Below are 13729 nucleotides of genomic sequence, written 5' to 3' on the forward strand. Positions count from 1 at the left end.
TCATAGTTATTTTATGACATACACATGCGATGACTATTAATTTTACTTTTTCATGGATGTTCCAAACCAATACTTTAGTTAAAATGTTTATTGTCTGAAGCTATGTCATCCTTAACAAAAGCCTTACCATTATTGACTTCAAAGGTTAAAAAGATTGAGTATGTTATAATAGTTAGGCTTATATAAAAAATTGAAGCTTTCTCCAACAGGCTGTTTTTTTTTTCTTTTTTAAAACACACATTATTTTTCTTAAAACAGCCTGTTTGTGGCTTATTTTAATTTCATATTCAGATGTAGATTTGCCGTAACAACATACACTGCCTAGTCCTTTGATGTGTACAACTTACAAAAACAGCCAAATTTCAATGTTGGTTGTCATCATGAACCCTGAAGATGAAGCATACTTGCTATTTTCTAAGGGAAAGCAACTCATGATTTCATTATGAGAAGGTTAAAAAATACTTTTTTTGGTCTGACCATAAATTATTTAAAACATTAATTTTATCTTTAGGTTTTGTTTGTTGAGTTTGGGTGGATAAATGGAGTTAGTTTTGTGTGAGTTTTATTAATACAATGTTGTTTGTATTAATAATAGGAATTTTCAAATGAATGTTTTAGAATAGCAAATAGGATGCATTAATCTCTCCTAGTGTGTTAATAGTCACTGCACTTAAGAGCATATAATAAATATTAAATCAAGTGAAAATCACTTCTGATAATTATTCAATCAACCAAGCAATATTTATTCAAGGCCTACCATAGACTAGCCCCTGAGGTAAATTGGTAACCTTTTTGGTGCTAAATATTCACTTCCATCAGTAGATTTTATAGATAAGCAATTTAAAAATAAACACTAAAATAACTTACCTTTGGTTCCTTGAACTTGGAGGAAAATCCAAAAAACAAAAATAGCTCTTCTAATTTCCAAATACATTCTGGCTTTTGTGCATTGGTAATTCTGATAACAGTCACAGAACAACCTCAAATCCCATTAAAAAGTAACAGAAAAGTGAAAAATAATTAAATATTGATACCCACTGATTGAGGATAACCTTCTTGGTTTACCTTTATGAGGGTGGTAATTTATGAAGAACATGTAGCAGTGTCTGTTTCTGGGATAATCTGCTTGTCTTTCCCTTAGGAGTAATCTCTGCTTAAGGGCCAGCTGGAGGAACCTTTATCTCATTAACCTTCTGGAGGAGCATCTGTCAGCCTAGCTCCAGGACCCTGAATGCCGTTATAAACAAGCGTCTACATACACACTTCTTTCTTAGTAATTCACCTGTTACAATGACACAGAGAGCCAGGGGAAGTCCTGCCAAGCAGAGAATAAGGCTGACAGTTAGGGTAGATGTTTTCTAAAATGACATGCACGAGAAACCTCCATTAAAAGAGCTTAATTTCTATCCCTGAAAGTGTATGGTTATTCAATATGTATTAGTCTCTGCAGGCAGTGAAGCTGTCTCCATTCTCTTCTATGTTCTGCTTTGTAAATTGCTTTTGATTTGTAATTACATACATGTGGCTTTTTTGATTTAAGTCTCGTTTTAATTTTTAAAACTTGTATGCACAGAGTTTAAGGAGTCAATTATTTTTTACAAAGTTTATGAGAAAAAATTCTGCCTTTCTTCTATCCATACTTTCTTTCAAAGGGGAGCCATTTTTACTTCCTTAAGCGAATTCTTTTAGTAGTCTCATTTGCACTTCTAAATATAATGCCTCTATTACTATTTTGGAGGTTTTCACTTTTAGATATTATCAAACAATGGGTATTGAGAATAACTACTTCCACACACACCTTTTCCACTCACCATAAACATCTTTCCATCCTTCTATATCAGTGTTATTGTAGTTTCAGTTTTGAATATTTGGTTTTATATTATTTTGACTATACACATGCTGCATATTCCTGAGCCATGAAACACACTGTAATTACTACTGTGTATTGAGCTCTTTTGTTGTGGATGGACATTGTTCTTGGAGATGTCCATAGATTACCCATAGATTTCTCAATATGATGATATAAGTACTATTAATATTATCTCTTTAAAAGTGTATGTGGCAGAGCCAGGATTTGAACCTAAAGAGTCTGGTTCAAAAGCCTATATTCTTTTTTGTTTTTATTTTTGAGATGGGGTCTCACTCTGTCACCCAGATTGGAGTGCAGTGGTGTGATCATGGCTCATTGGCTCATTGCAGCCTCAACTTCCCTGGGGTCAGGTGATCCTCCAACCTTAGCCTCCTGAGTATCTGGGACTGTAGGTACATGCCACCATGCTGGCTAATTTTTTGTATTCTTTTGTAAAGATGGGGTTTCCCCATGTTTCCTGGGCTAGTCTTGAACTTCTGGGCTCAAGTGATCTGGCAGCCTTGGCCTCCCAAAGTGCTGGCATTATAGGCATGAGCTACAGCACCCGACCAAGAGCCTATACACTTCATCACTATCCTTCTATGATACTTTTTGGAATTGTCTCATTTTTTAAAAAATGTTTTCTTAGTTTCTAAATACAAAATAATAAATTACCCCTAAATGTTACCCTGGATATGTAAATCTCTTCATATAGTTAAACACTTCAGATAGTCTCTCTTTCCAAGAGCTTTCTAACCCTCTTCAGTCTGTATTATTTAATTTCTTGTCATTGTTCACAGCAGTCATCTGGGGATCGCTGTTCACAATCATATTGAGGATTCCTTCGACCTCTCTCTTGTATTGGATTCTGTGATTTATGGATCCTGTATTGTCTCTTTCTTGATCTCTTGTTTTAGCATAGCACATGCTCTAGTACATTACTGAAAGTTTGTGGTCAATAAATTTAAAATCTTACATGTTTGAAAATGGTTTCCATCTATCCTCATACCTGGTTGATAGTTTGGTTGGATATAGAATTATATGTTGAAAATAATATTCACTTAGGTATTGAAAATGTTGGCTGTAGTAATTCTAAAATTGTATTACTGTTGTCTTCTTTCTCATGGTTTGTTGTGGCTTTATAGTCAAAAAAATTCCTTAAACATTATTTTCTTGGGGTATGCAGAGGTGGTCAAAGGTAATAGATTTTTAGGTCTTATCTTCAACTACCGATTATTTTTGTAATATTTAAAGAAAATTACCATCAACTGGTATAGAATCATACTTATAACAATGTATCTGAAAATGAGAAATGAACTTCGTGAAAGATGTATCTATTTTTACATAACCATATGTAGGAAAAATGATATGAGAATGCAATAGATTAGATATATATTTATATATAAATATTGCTAAAATACATTCACATTAGCTGAAAAAATAATTCTCTCTTGGTTTGCTATATAGCTTTATGTTATACTAACATTTCTAACCCTGTTGTGAAGTATTTCTTCTTTCTCTAGGAAAGAAACAAATAATTTCAAGTTCTGAAAACAATTGCCTCCTAACAGTCTTCTTAATGAAATATGTTGCTTAAGAAAAATATAGGATAGACTAATTTGTGTTCAAGAAGATATCCTCTATCATAGATATGAATATAGAAGTATTTAATTTGTTTTAAAATAACAGATATTTAAAAGTTTCTCTTGGTGGCAGTACCTGATGCCCTTTTCTCCACTTTTGATGAAAAATCTGGGAAACTAGTGTTGATAACTCCCACTTAGAAAGCAAGTAAGAATGACAAATATTCATTATTCCCAAGACAATGCTTTCTGGGACCATCAAGCTGTTTTCTAATTACAATTGTGTTTAATTATGGGTCACTGTTAATTAATCCAGAAGTGCTTCTTCAAGGTGGTTGTCAACTATAACTAGTATTCTTTTTTTTTTTAATTTTTTATTGCATTTTAGGTTTTGGGGTACATGTGCAGAACATGCAAGACAGTTGCATAGGTACACACATGGCAGAGTGGTTTGCTTCCTTTCTCCCCTTCTCCCACATTTGGCATTTCTCCCCAGGCTATCCCTCCCCACCTCCCCCTCCCACTGGCCCTCCCCTTTTCCCCCCAATAGACCCCAGTGTTTAGTACTCCCCTCCCTGTGTCCATGTGTTCTCATTTTTCATCACCTGCCTATGAGTGAGAATATGCAGTATTTCATTTTCTGTTCTTGTGTCAGTTTGCTGAGAATGATGTTCTCCAGATTCATCCATGTCCCTACAAACGACACAAACTCATCATTTCTGATTGCTGCATAATATTCCATGGTGTATATGTGCCACATTTTCCCAATCCAGTCTGGCATCAATGGGCATTTTGGTTGATTCCAGGTCTTTGCTATTGTAAAGAGTGCTGCAATGAACATTCGTGTGCATGTGTCCTTATAGTAGAACGATTTATAGTCCTTTGGATATATACCCAGTAATGGGATTGCTGGGTCAAATGGAACTTCTATTTGTAAGGCCTTGAGGAATCGCCACACTGTCTTCCACAATGGTTGAACTAATTTACACTCCCACCAACAGTGCAAAAGTGTTCCTTTTTCTCCATATCCTCTCCAGCATCTGCTGTCTCCAGATTTTTTAATGATCGCCATTCTAACTGGCGTGAGATGGTATCTCAATGTGGTTTTGATTTGCATCTCTCTGATGACCAGTGATGATGAGCATTTTTTCATATGATTGTTGGCCTCATATATGTCTTCTTTTGTAAAGTGTCTGTTCATATCCTTTGCCCAATTTTGAATGGGCTTGTTTGTTTTTTTCCTGTAAATCTGTTTGAGTTCTTTGTAAATTCTGGATATCAGCCCTTTTCAGATGGGTAAACTGCAAAAATTTTTTCCCATTCTGTTGGTTGCCGATTCACTCTAGTGACTGTTTCTTTTGCCGTGCAGAAGCTGTGGAGTTTCATTAGGTCCCATTTGCCTATTTTGGCTTTTGTTGCCAATGCTTTTGGTGTTTTGTTCGTGAAGTCCTTGACTACTCCTATGTCCTCGATGGTTTTGCTTAGATTTCCTTCTAGGGTTTTTATGGTGCCAGGTCTTATGTTTAAGTCTTTAATCCATCTGGAGTTAATTTTAGTGTAAGGTGTCAGGAAGGGGTCCAGTTTCTGCTTTCTGCACATGGCTAGCCAGTTCTCCCAACACCATTTGTTAAACAGGGAATCCTTTCCCCATTGCTTGTTTTTGTAAGGTTTATCAAAGATTGTATGGTTATAGATATGTTGTGTTGCCTCTGATGCTTTATGCTCTGTGTTGTTCCATTGGTCTATATCTCTGTTTTGGTACCAGTACCATGCTGTTTTGATTACTGTAGCCTTGTAGTATAGTTTGAAATCCAGTAGTGTGATGCCCCCCGCTGTGTTCTTTTTGCTTAGAATTGACTTGGCTATGCGGGCTCTCTTTTGGTTCCATATGAAGTTCATGGTGGTTTTATCCAGTTCTGTGAAGAAAGTCAATGTTAGCTTGATGGGGATAGCGTTGATTCTGTAAATTCCTTTGGGCAGTACAGCCATTTTCACGATATTAATTCTTCCTAACCGTGAACATGGAATGTTTCTCCATCTGTTTGTGTCCTCTCTTATTTTGTTGAGCAGTGGTTTGTAGTTTTCCTTGAAGAGGTCCCTTACGTTCCTTGTGAGTTGTATTGCTAGGTATTTTGTTCTTTTTGTAGCAATTGTGAATGGCAGTTCGTTCTTGATTTGGCTTTCTTTAAGTCTGTTATTGGTGTAGAGGAATGCTTGTGATTTTTGCACATTGATTTTATATCCTGAGACTTTGCTGAAGTTGCTTATCAGTTTCAGGAGTTTTTTGGCTGAGGCGATGGGGTCTTCTAGGTATACTATCATGTCGTCTGCAAATAGAGACAATTTGGCTTCCACCTTTCCTATTTGAATACCCTTTATTTCTTTTTCTTGCCTGATTGCTCTGGCTAGAACTTCCAGTACTATATTGAATAGGAGTGGTGACAGAGGGCATCCTTGTCTAGTGCCGGATTTCAAAGGGAATGCTTCCAGTTTTTGCCCATTCAGTATGATATTGGCTGTTGGTTTGTGATAAATAGCTTTTATTACTTTGAGATACGTTCCATCGATACCGAGTTTATTGAGGGTTTTTAGCATAAAGGGCTGTTGAATTTTGTCTAATGCCTTCTCTGCATCAATTGAGATAATCATGTGGTTTTTGTTTTTGGTTCTGTGTGTGTGGTGAATTACATTTATAAAGTTGCGTATGTTGAACCAGTCTTGCATCTCTGGGATGAATCCTACTTGATCATGATGGATAAGTTTTTTGATTTGCTGTTGCAATCGGCTTGCCAATATTTTATTGAAGATTTTTGCATCTATGTTCATCATGGATATTGGCCTGAAGTTTTCTTTGCTTGTTGGGTCTCTGCTGGGTTTTGGTATCAGGATGATATTGGTCTCATAAAATGATTTGGGAAGGATACCCTCTTTTTGGATTATTTGGAATAGTTTCAGAAGGAATGGTACCAGCTCCTCTTTGTGTGTCTGGTCGAATTTGGCTGTGAACCCATCTGGACCTGGGCTTTTTTTGTGTGGTAGGCTCTTAATTGCTGCCTCAACTTCTGCCCTTGTTATTGGTCTATTCATAATTTCAGCTTCCTCCTGGTTTAGGCTTGGGAGGACACAGGAGTCCAGGAATTTATCCATTTCTTCCAGGTTTACTAGTTTATGTGTATAGAGTTGTTTGTAATATTCTCTGATGATGGTTTGAATTTCTGTGGAATCTGTGGTGATTTCCCCTTTATCATTTTTTATTGCATCTATTGTTCTCTCTTTTCTTTTTAATCATTCTGGCTAGTGGTCTATTTTGTTGATCTTTTCAAAAAACCAGCTCTTGGATTTATTGATATTTGGAAGGGTTTTTCGTGTCTCTATCTCCTTCAGTTCAGCTCTGATCTTAGTTATTTTTTGCCTTCTGCTGTATTTTGAGTTTTTTTGATCTTGCTCCTCTAGCTCTTTTAATTTTGATGATAGGGTGTCAATTTTGGATCTCTCCATTCTCCCCATATGGGCACTTATTGCTGTATATTTTCTTCTAGAAAGTGCTTTAAATGTGTCCCAGAGATTCTGGCTTGTTGTGTCTTCATTCTCATTGGTTTTGAAGAACTTCTTTATTTCTGCCTTCATTTCATTGTTTATCGAGTCAACATTCAAGAGCCAGTTGTTCAGTTTCCATGAAGCTGTGCGGTTCTGGGTCGGTTTCTGAATTCTGAGTTCTAACTTGATTGCACTATGGTCTGAGAGGCTGTTTGTTATGATTTCAGTTGTTTTGCATTTGCTGAGGAGTGCTTTACTTCCAATTATGTGGTCAATTTTCGAGTACGTGTGATGTGGTGCTGAGAAGAATGTATATTCTGTGGATTTGGGGTGGAGAGTTCTGTAAATGTCTATCAGGTTTGCTTGCTCCAGGTCCGAGTTCAAGCCCTGGATATCCTTGTTGATTTTCTGTGTGGTTGATCTGTCTAATATTGACAGTGGAGTGTTAAAGTCTCCCAGTATTACTGTGTGGGAGTCTAAGTCTCTTTGTAGGTCATTGAGAACTTGCCTTATGTATCTGGGTGCTCCTGTATTGGGTCCGTATATGGTTAGGATCGTTAGCTCTTCTAGTTGTATACGATCCTTTTATCATTATGTAATGTCCTTTTTTGTCTCTTTTGATCTTTGTTGCTTTAAAGTCTATTTTATCAGAGATGAGAATTGCAACTCCTGCTTTTTTTTGCTCTCCATTTGCTTGGTAAGTCTTCCTCCATCCCTTTATTTTGAGCCTTTGTGTATCCTTGCATGTGTGATGGGTTTCCTGGATACAGCACACTGGTGGGTTTTGGATTTTTATCCAATTTGTCAGTCTGTGTCTTTTGATTGGTGCATTTAGTCCATTTACATTTAGGGTTAATATTGTTATGTGTGAATTTGATACTGCCATTTTGAGGCTAGCTGGCTGTTTTGCCCATTAGTTGATGTAGATTCTTCATTATGTTGATGCTCTTTAGCATTTAGTGTGATTTTGGAATGGCTGGTACTGGTTGTTCCTTTCTATGTTTAGTGGCTCTTTCAGGAGCTCTTGTAAAGCAGGCCTGGTGGTGACAAAATCTCTGAGTACTTGCTTGCTTGCAAAGGATTTTATTTTTCCTTCACTTCTGAAGCTCAGTTTTGCTGGATATGAAATTCTGGGTTGAAAGTTCTTTTCTTTAAGGATGTTGAATATTGGCCCCCACTCTCTTCTGGCTTTTAGAGTTTCTGCCGAGAGATCTGCTGTGAGTTTGATGGGCTTCCCTTTGTGTGTGTCCCGACCTTTCTCTCTGGCTGCCCTCAGTATTTTCTTCTTTATTTCAACCCTGGTGAATCTGATGATTATGTGCCTTGGGGTTGCTCTTCTTGTGGAATATCTTTGTGGTGTTCTCTGTATTTCCTGCATTGAGTGTTGGCCTGTCTTGCTAGGTGGGGGCAATTTTCCAGGAAAATGTCCTGAAGAGTATTTTCCAGCTTGGATTAATTCTCTTTGTCACATTCTGGTACACCTAAAAAATGTAGATTAGGTCTCTTCACATAGTCCCACATTTCTTGGAGACTTTGTTCATTCCTTTTTGTGCTTTTTTCTCTGATCTTGGTTTCTCATTTTATTTCATTGAGTTGATCTTCGACTTCTAATATTCTTTCTTCTGCTTGGTCAGTTTGGCTGTTGAAACTTGTGCATGCTTCGTGAAGTTCTCGTATTGTGTTTTTCAGCTCCTTTAATTCATTCATATTCCTCTCTAAGGTATCCATTCTTGTTATCATTTCCTTGAATCTTTTTTCAAATTTTTTTTTCAGGGTTATTAGTTATTTTGCATTGATTTAAAACATCTTCTTTTAGCTCACAAAAGTTTCTCATTATCCACCTTCTGAAGTCTAATTCCATCATTTCGTCACAGTCATTCTTTGTCCTGCTTTGTTCCCTTGCTGGTGAGGAGTTTTGGTCCTTTGTAGGAGGCGAGGTGTTCTGGTTTCGGGTGTTTTTCTCCTTTTTGTGCTGGTTTCTTCCTATCATTATGGATTTATCCACCTGTCTTCTGTGTAGTTGCTGACTTTTCCATTGGGTCTCTGAGTGGATGCCCAGATTGTTGATGATGAAGTATTTCTGTTACTTGGTTATCCTTCTACCAGTCTAGCCCCTCCACTGTACGACTGCTGAGGTCCACTTCAGGCCCTGCTTGTCTGGGGTGCACCTCTAGCAGCTGTGGCACAGTTAGGGATGCTACCAGTTTCTTTTTCTGCTATCTTTGTCCCAGAATGATGCCTGCCAAATGTCAGTCTTCTGGATATAAAGGGGTCAGGGAGCTGCTTGAGGAGACAGTCTGTACTTTATAGGAGCTCAAGTGCTGAGTTGTGAGCTCTGTGGTTCATTCAGGGCTGTTAGGCTGCTACGTTTAATTCTCCTGCAACAGAACTCATTAAAAAATCCTTTTTTTCTCAGATGCTCTGTTTCGGAGGGGTTGCAGCTTTCTTTGTGAGTGTCCGTTGTGCTGTCCTGCCCAGCTAGGAGGCAGTCTAGTCACTATTTGCCTGCTGAGGGCCCTGCTGGTGTGAGGTTTGCCCTGTTGCTTCTGGCTCTGCCCTTCTGCTGCAGTCTCCGCCCTGCTGCCATGGGCTACGCCCTGTGGTGGAGTCTCTCTGTTGTAGCCGGTTGCCTCGACAATGGCAGGCTGTGTCAGCAATGGGCGTGTACCTCATTAGGGGAAGATTGCCTTGGCAATGGTGGACAACTCTTCCCCCTGGAGCTGCACCATACTGGGTTCAGCTGTGCCCTAAGGGAACCTCTCCACCGGGAGCGTTTGGAATCTCCATTTTGTTTTTCCCACCGCGCTACCCCAAACGCTGTTTTCCTGGAATCTTCTGGGCTGGCTCACTGTCCAAGTCCCATTCAGTCTCAAGTTCAGCCCTCTCATGTCTCAGATTGCCGGTTCAACAGGGCACCTGAACCAGTGCACTTTGTGTGGAGCGCTGTGTAGCGCCACTGCGCTACAGCGCCAGCCACCGGCCGCACTGGCTGCCAGCTGCACCAGCCAAAACCTCTACCTGGCATCTTGTGTCTCTTTTATACCTGGGAATTTTCTTGTTCTGTGGGCAACAAAGATCCGTGTGGAAATGCGGCCCTGACTCACCCTCTTCGTGCATTCACCGAGAGCTTCAATCCTGGGTTGTTCTCACTGCACCATCTTGAGTCCTCTCTATAACTATTATTCTTAAAGAGGTAAGCTTTCCCCTGTATTTTCTGGTAGAATTTCAGTGGTGCATTTAAAATGTACAAGGTAGGGTAGAAAAGGCAGTATATCCTTCCAGTTATGTTCCTCTATCTGAAATCTATAAATACAAATAATAAGTTTTAGTCTGTTTTCACACTGCTATAAATAACTGAGACTGGGTAATTTATGAGGAGGAAAGATTTGACTAATAGGCAGGCCTAACAGGAAGAATGACTTGGGAGTCTCAGCCAACTTACAATCATGGCAGAAGGCAAAGGGGAAACAAGGCATGTCTTCTTGTGGTGGCAGGAGAGAGAGAGCAACGAGGGCAATGTCAAGACTTTAAACCATCAGATTTTGTGAGAACTCACTCGCCGTCTTGAGAACAGCATGGGGTTAACCACCACCATGATCCAAACACCTCCCACTGGGTCCCTCTCCTGAAATATGCGGATTATAATAAGATGAGATTTGGGTGGAGGTATAGAGCAAACCATATCATGTTTACCAAAATGAATTAGTTAATATCACAGAGAAATGATTCCATTTATTAATTGAAATAGATACAATTTTTTGAGTTTCTATTAAATACCAAACTCTCAATTAGTTGCTTTGTATGCATTTATATGACATTTTCCCAGCACCCTCGTGAGGTACGCACTATTTTTTTAAATTAATTTTTTAATAGAGGTTTTTTATTTTTTGTAGAGATGGAGTCTCACTCTGTTGCCCAAAGTTGTCTCAAACTCTTGGATTCAAGTCATGCTCCTGTGTTGGCTTCCCAGAGTGTTGGGATTAGAGGTGTGAGCCACTGTACCCAGCTCGTAAGTACCTTTTTTATTTACATTTCACAGTTGAGAAAACTGAGAGTTACAGATGGTGGGTACATTATTCAACTATGAAACTAATAAAACTGAAGCAGGTTTTCTACTCAAGATCTTTCTGCTTTCAAAACCTATGTTCTCTCTGTTGTCCCTCACTATGTTCCCTCTATAGGAAAAACATTCTGAACAAGTAACTGGTACTGATTGGACAAATTAACACTGAACAGAAGAGAAGCCATGAAAAGGCAGGGTCCTATCAAGTGGTCACTGTTTACATTGTTTTTTTCCTTCACATTACACCTACTAACTTAAACATATGTACAGTGGTTACATAGGAATCTAAAAGTTTCTGTCTCTGGAATGGTGTAGTCTTTTCTTTGGTAGTAGGACTAATGTCCTCTTACTATTTCTAGGTTTCTCTTTGTTAACATTATTGGTTGTTGATTTGTCTCTCCAATCCAGGCAGGCACAGGGGATTCTTGATACATTTCCATCACCATCAAAATGTGTGATTAGTCATGAGTAGTTGAACTTCTCCTAGAAGGAACCACCACTAGGAGGGGCAAATAGGCACTGTCATACATATTAAATCTGTAATCTGGAGGGAATAGGTTGTATTAGTTTTGAAAAACCCTAATATCTTCATCTGTATTTCTTGATATTTTTAAGAAATGCCTTTCTTGCTAATAGAAGGTTCACTCTGTGTAGCTCAGAGTTTTTCCTGCATTATTAATCATAACTTAGAAATCAGGGATATAATGCACAGAAACACAAGGATAACATTAATTGGAATGTCATCTAAGGTAGGATTCCATCCCTTGAGTTTACCCTCTGGATCCACCTCACTTTCATTGTCAGCAAAAGACTATAGGATTAAACAAAAATGGATTCCTCAGACATAATGAGGAAAGAAGAAACAGGTGGAACCTACCAAAAGCTGCACGAGAGCAAAAATAAATGGAGGCAATCATACGGCCTCAAGATGACAGTTTTAGCGAGGATGAGATTGATAGCAACCCAGATACAGAGGACCTACATCCTTATTTCTCATTATTTTCTCGGAGACATCTTTACTGAATGCTAGTGTGGGAAGCTTGAATAATCCCATTCTCTTGTGGAGAAATAGCAGGTCAGCCTTCCTCCAAAGGCTCTTAACATAGGGCTCTTTCCTGTCTTGCTTCTTTGCCCCTCTCCAAGTTCTTGGTAATAAATACAGCAAATACAGAATGAACTGATCTAGTCCATTGGTAAAAATAATCATAAGCCACAGACTAGAAAAACACACAAGCAGGCAATTTAAAAAAATCTTAAACGTGTCAATCTGCATGTATTTTGAAATGCTGATTTTTCCAAAATAATTAGCTGCAACTGCTAAGAGAATCCACATGTTTGGTCTCAGCAAGTTACATATATTCCCTTCTATATGTGGTTGAAGAAGTCATGATAAATGTTGCACATTCTAAGAGCACAGAGACTTGAATTGAGAGACATTAAAACCCAGTTTAAATGATGCTACTGAAATATCTTTGTGGCTTGCATTCCTCCAATCTTATTGTCTGAGCACTTAGGCACACGGCAAGGAAGTATGAATGATCAGCAGGGTCAAGGGTTTCAAAGAGAATCAAGATGATGAGTGCTGAGGAAACTCTGTTGAAACTGATAGGGAGACATCTGTTACCTTTGGGAGGCCATTTCAGTAGCTTAGTTGGGAAGGAAGTCAGCCCGCAGTGCATTACAGTGTAATTGGATGGCGAAAAAGATGCAGTGAGTGAGATTCCTTTTTATATAGTCAAGCAGCAAAAGACCAGAGAGAATTAGTTTAATAAGCTAGTCAGGAAAAAACACAAGGCTATTTTAGAAAAGGATCGTTTAGATGCAGAGCAAGAGGCATGGTGAAAGTGTGTTTGTAGCACAGTTAAGGGAGGAAGAGAGAGAGCGATCGAGATCAAGATCTGCTAGTGCAAGATTTTGTCTGCTTAACAAGCACTTGCTTAAAAAGAAGTTTACGAAATCCTTCACTTTGTAGGACTCAAAAAAGTGTTAGAGCATGAAACACAAAGACATATATGCTCTTGCAGTGGCACGCAGTCTGAAAGTGATATAATGCATATAAAGATAATGAAATGGGGTTACTAGTTCAGTACCTTTCAAAGTGATGCCATATGAAAAATGCTAGCCAAAACACTTTAATCATAGTAACAAATATTTTTGTGTTTTAAGCCCTTTAGATGTCTTTAATTTCTATATTAACCATATTAGGTGACTATTATTGCCATGTTGCAGATGAGGAATTTAAAGCTTAAGGGGGTTAAGAAAGTTTTTTCCATTTCATAGCTAATAAGTGATTTAAGCACAGTCTCTGATCACAAGTTAGAATCCTACACTTATTAACTATCAGTAAAAATGAGTGAGATGCATGATCTGAAGTCTCAAATAGACATTCAGCAAAGAGGCTACACTCCAAAGATGGCTACTATAATCATCAGTGACTTTTAATTTGGATTAATACCAGAGTTTTAAATACTAGCATAATGAAGGATAGAAATGGGCATTCATTGGAGAAATTAGTGGCTTGTTAATTAGATAATGGAAATGGGCATGTACTAAATGAGATTAGAAATAGTTAAAATTTGTGTATTGGTTAAAATATTTTAGAAAGATTCCCTGTTCTGACACAAGTCTAGTGTGTCACTCTTCAGTCTGATGATGAAGTTGGACACTTGTTCCTCTAGAGTCCTGTTGCCTAGTCAT

The 13729-nt window shown here is 38.2% G+C and overlaps 1 protein-coding gene and 1 long non-coding RNA gene across 3 annotated transcripts in view; one reads left to right on the forward strand and one right to left on the reverse strand.

Annotated features, from left to right (window-relative positions):
• IMPG1 (interphotoreceptor matrix proteoglycan 1) overlaps window positions 1-1124 on the reverse strand; it is a 174224-nt gene extending 173100 nt beyond the window's left edge. For both annotated transcript variants that reach the window (XM_017971221.4, XM_008994700.5), the window contains exon 1: window positions 868-1124. In XM_017971221.4, coding sequence (XP_017826710.1) covers window positions 868-934 — 67 coding nt within the window. In that variant the 5' untranslated portion in view covers window positions 935-1124. The remainder of the gene's footprint in view (window positions 1-867) is intronic.
• The window catches only part of LOC128931788 (uncharacterized), an 88209-nt gene that overhangs the window by 37182 nt on the left and 37298 nt on the right, over window positions 1-13729 (forward strand). Inside the window, exon 2 of the long non-coding RNA XR_008480721.2 lies at window positions 10863-10978. This is a non-coding gene — a long non-coding RNA (uncharacterized LOC128931788). The remainder of the gene's footprint in view (window positions 1-10862; window positions 10979-13729) is intronic.

The sequence above is a fragment of the Callithrix jacchus genome, chromosome 4 (assembly GCF_049354715.1).
Source record: "Callithrix jacchus isolate 240 chromosome 4, calJac240_pri, whole genome shotgun sequence".
NCBI classification, from domain to species: domain Eukaryota; kingdom Metazoa; phylum Chordata; class Mammalia; order Primates; family Cebidae; genus Callithrix; species Callithrix jacchus.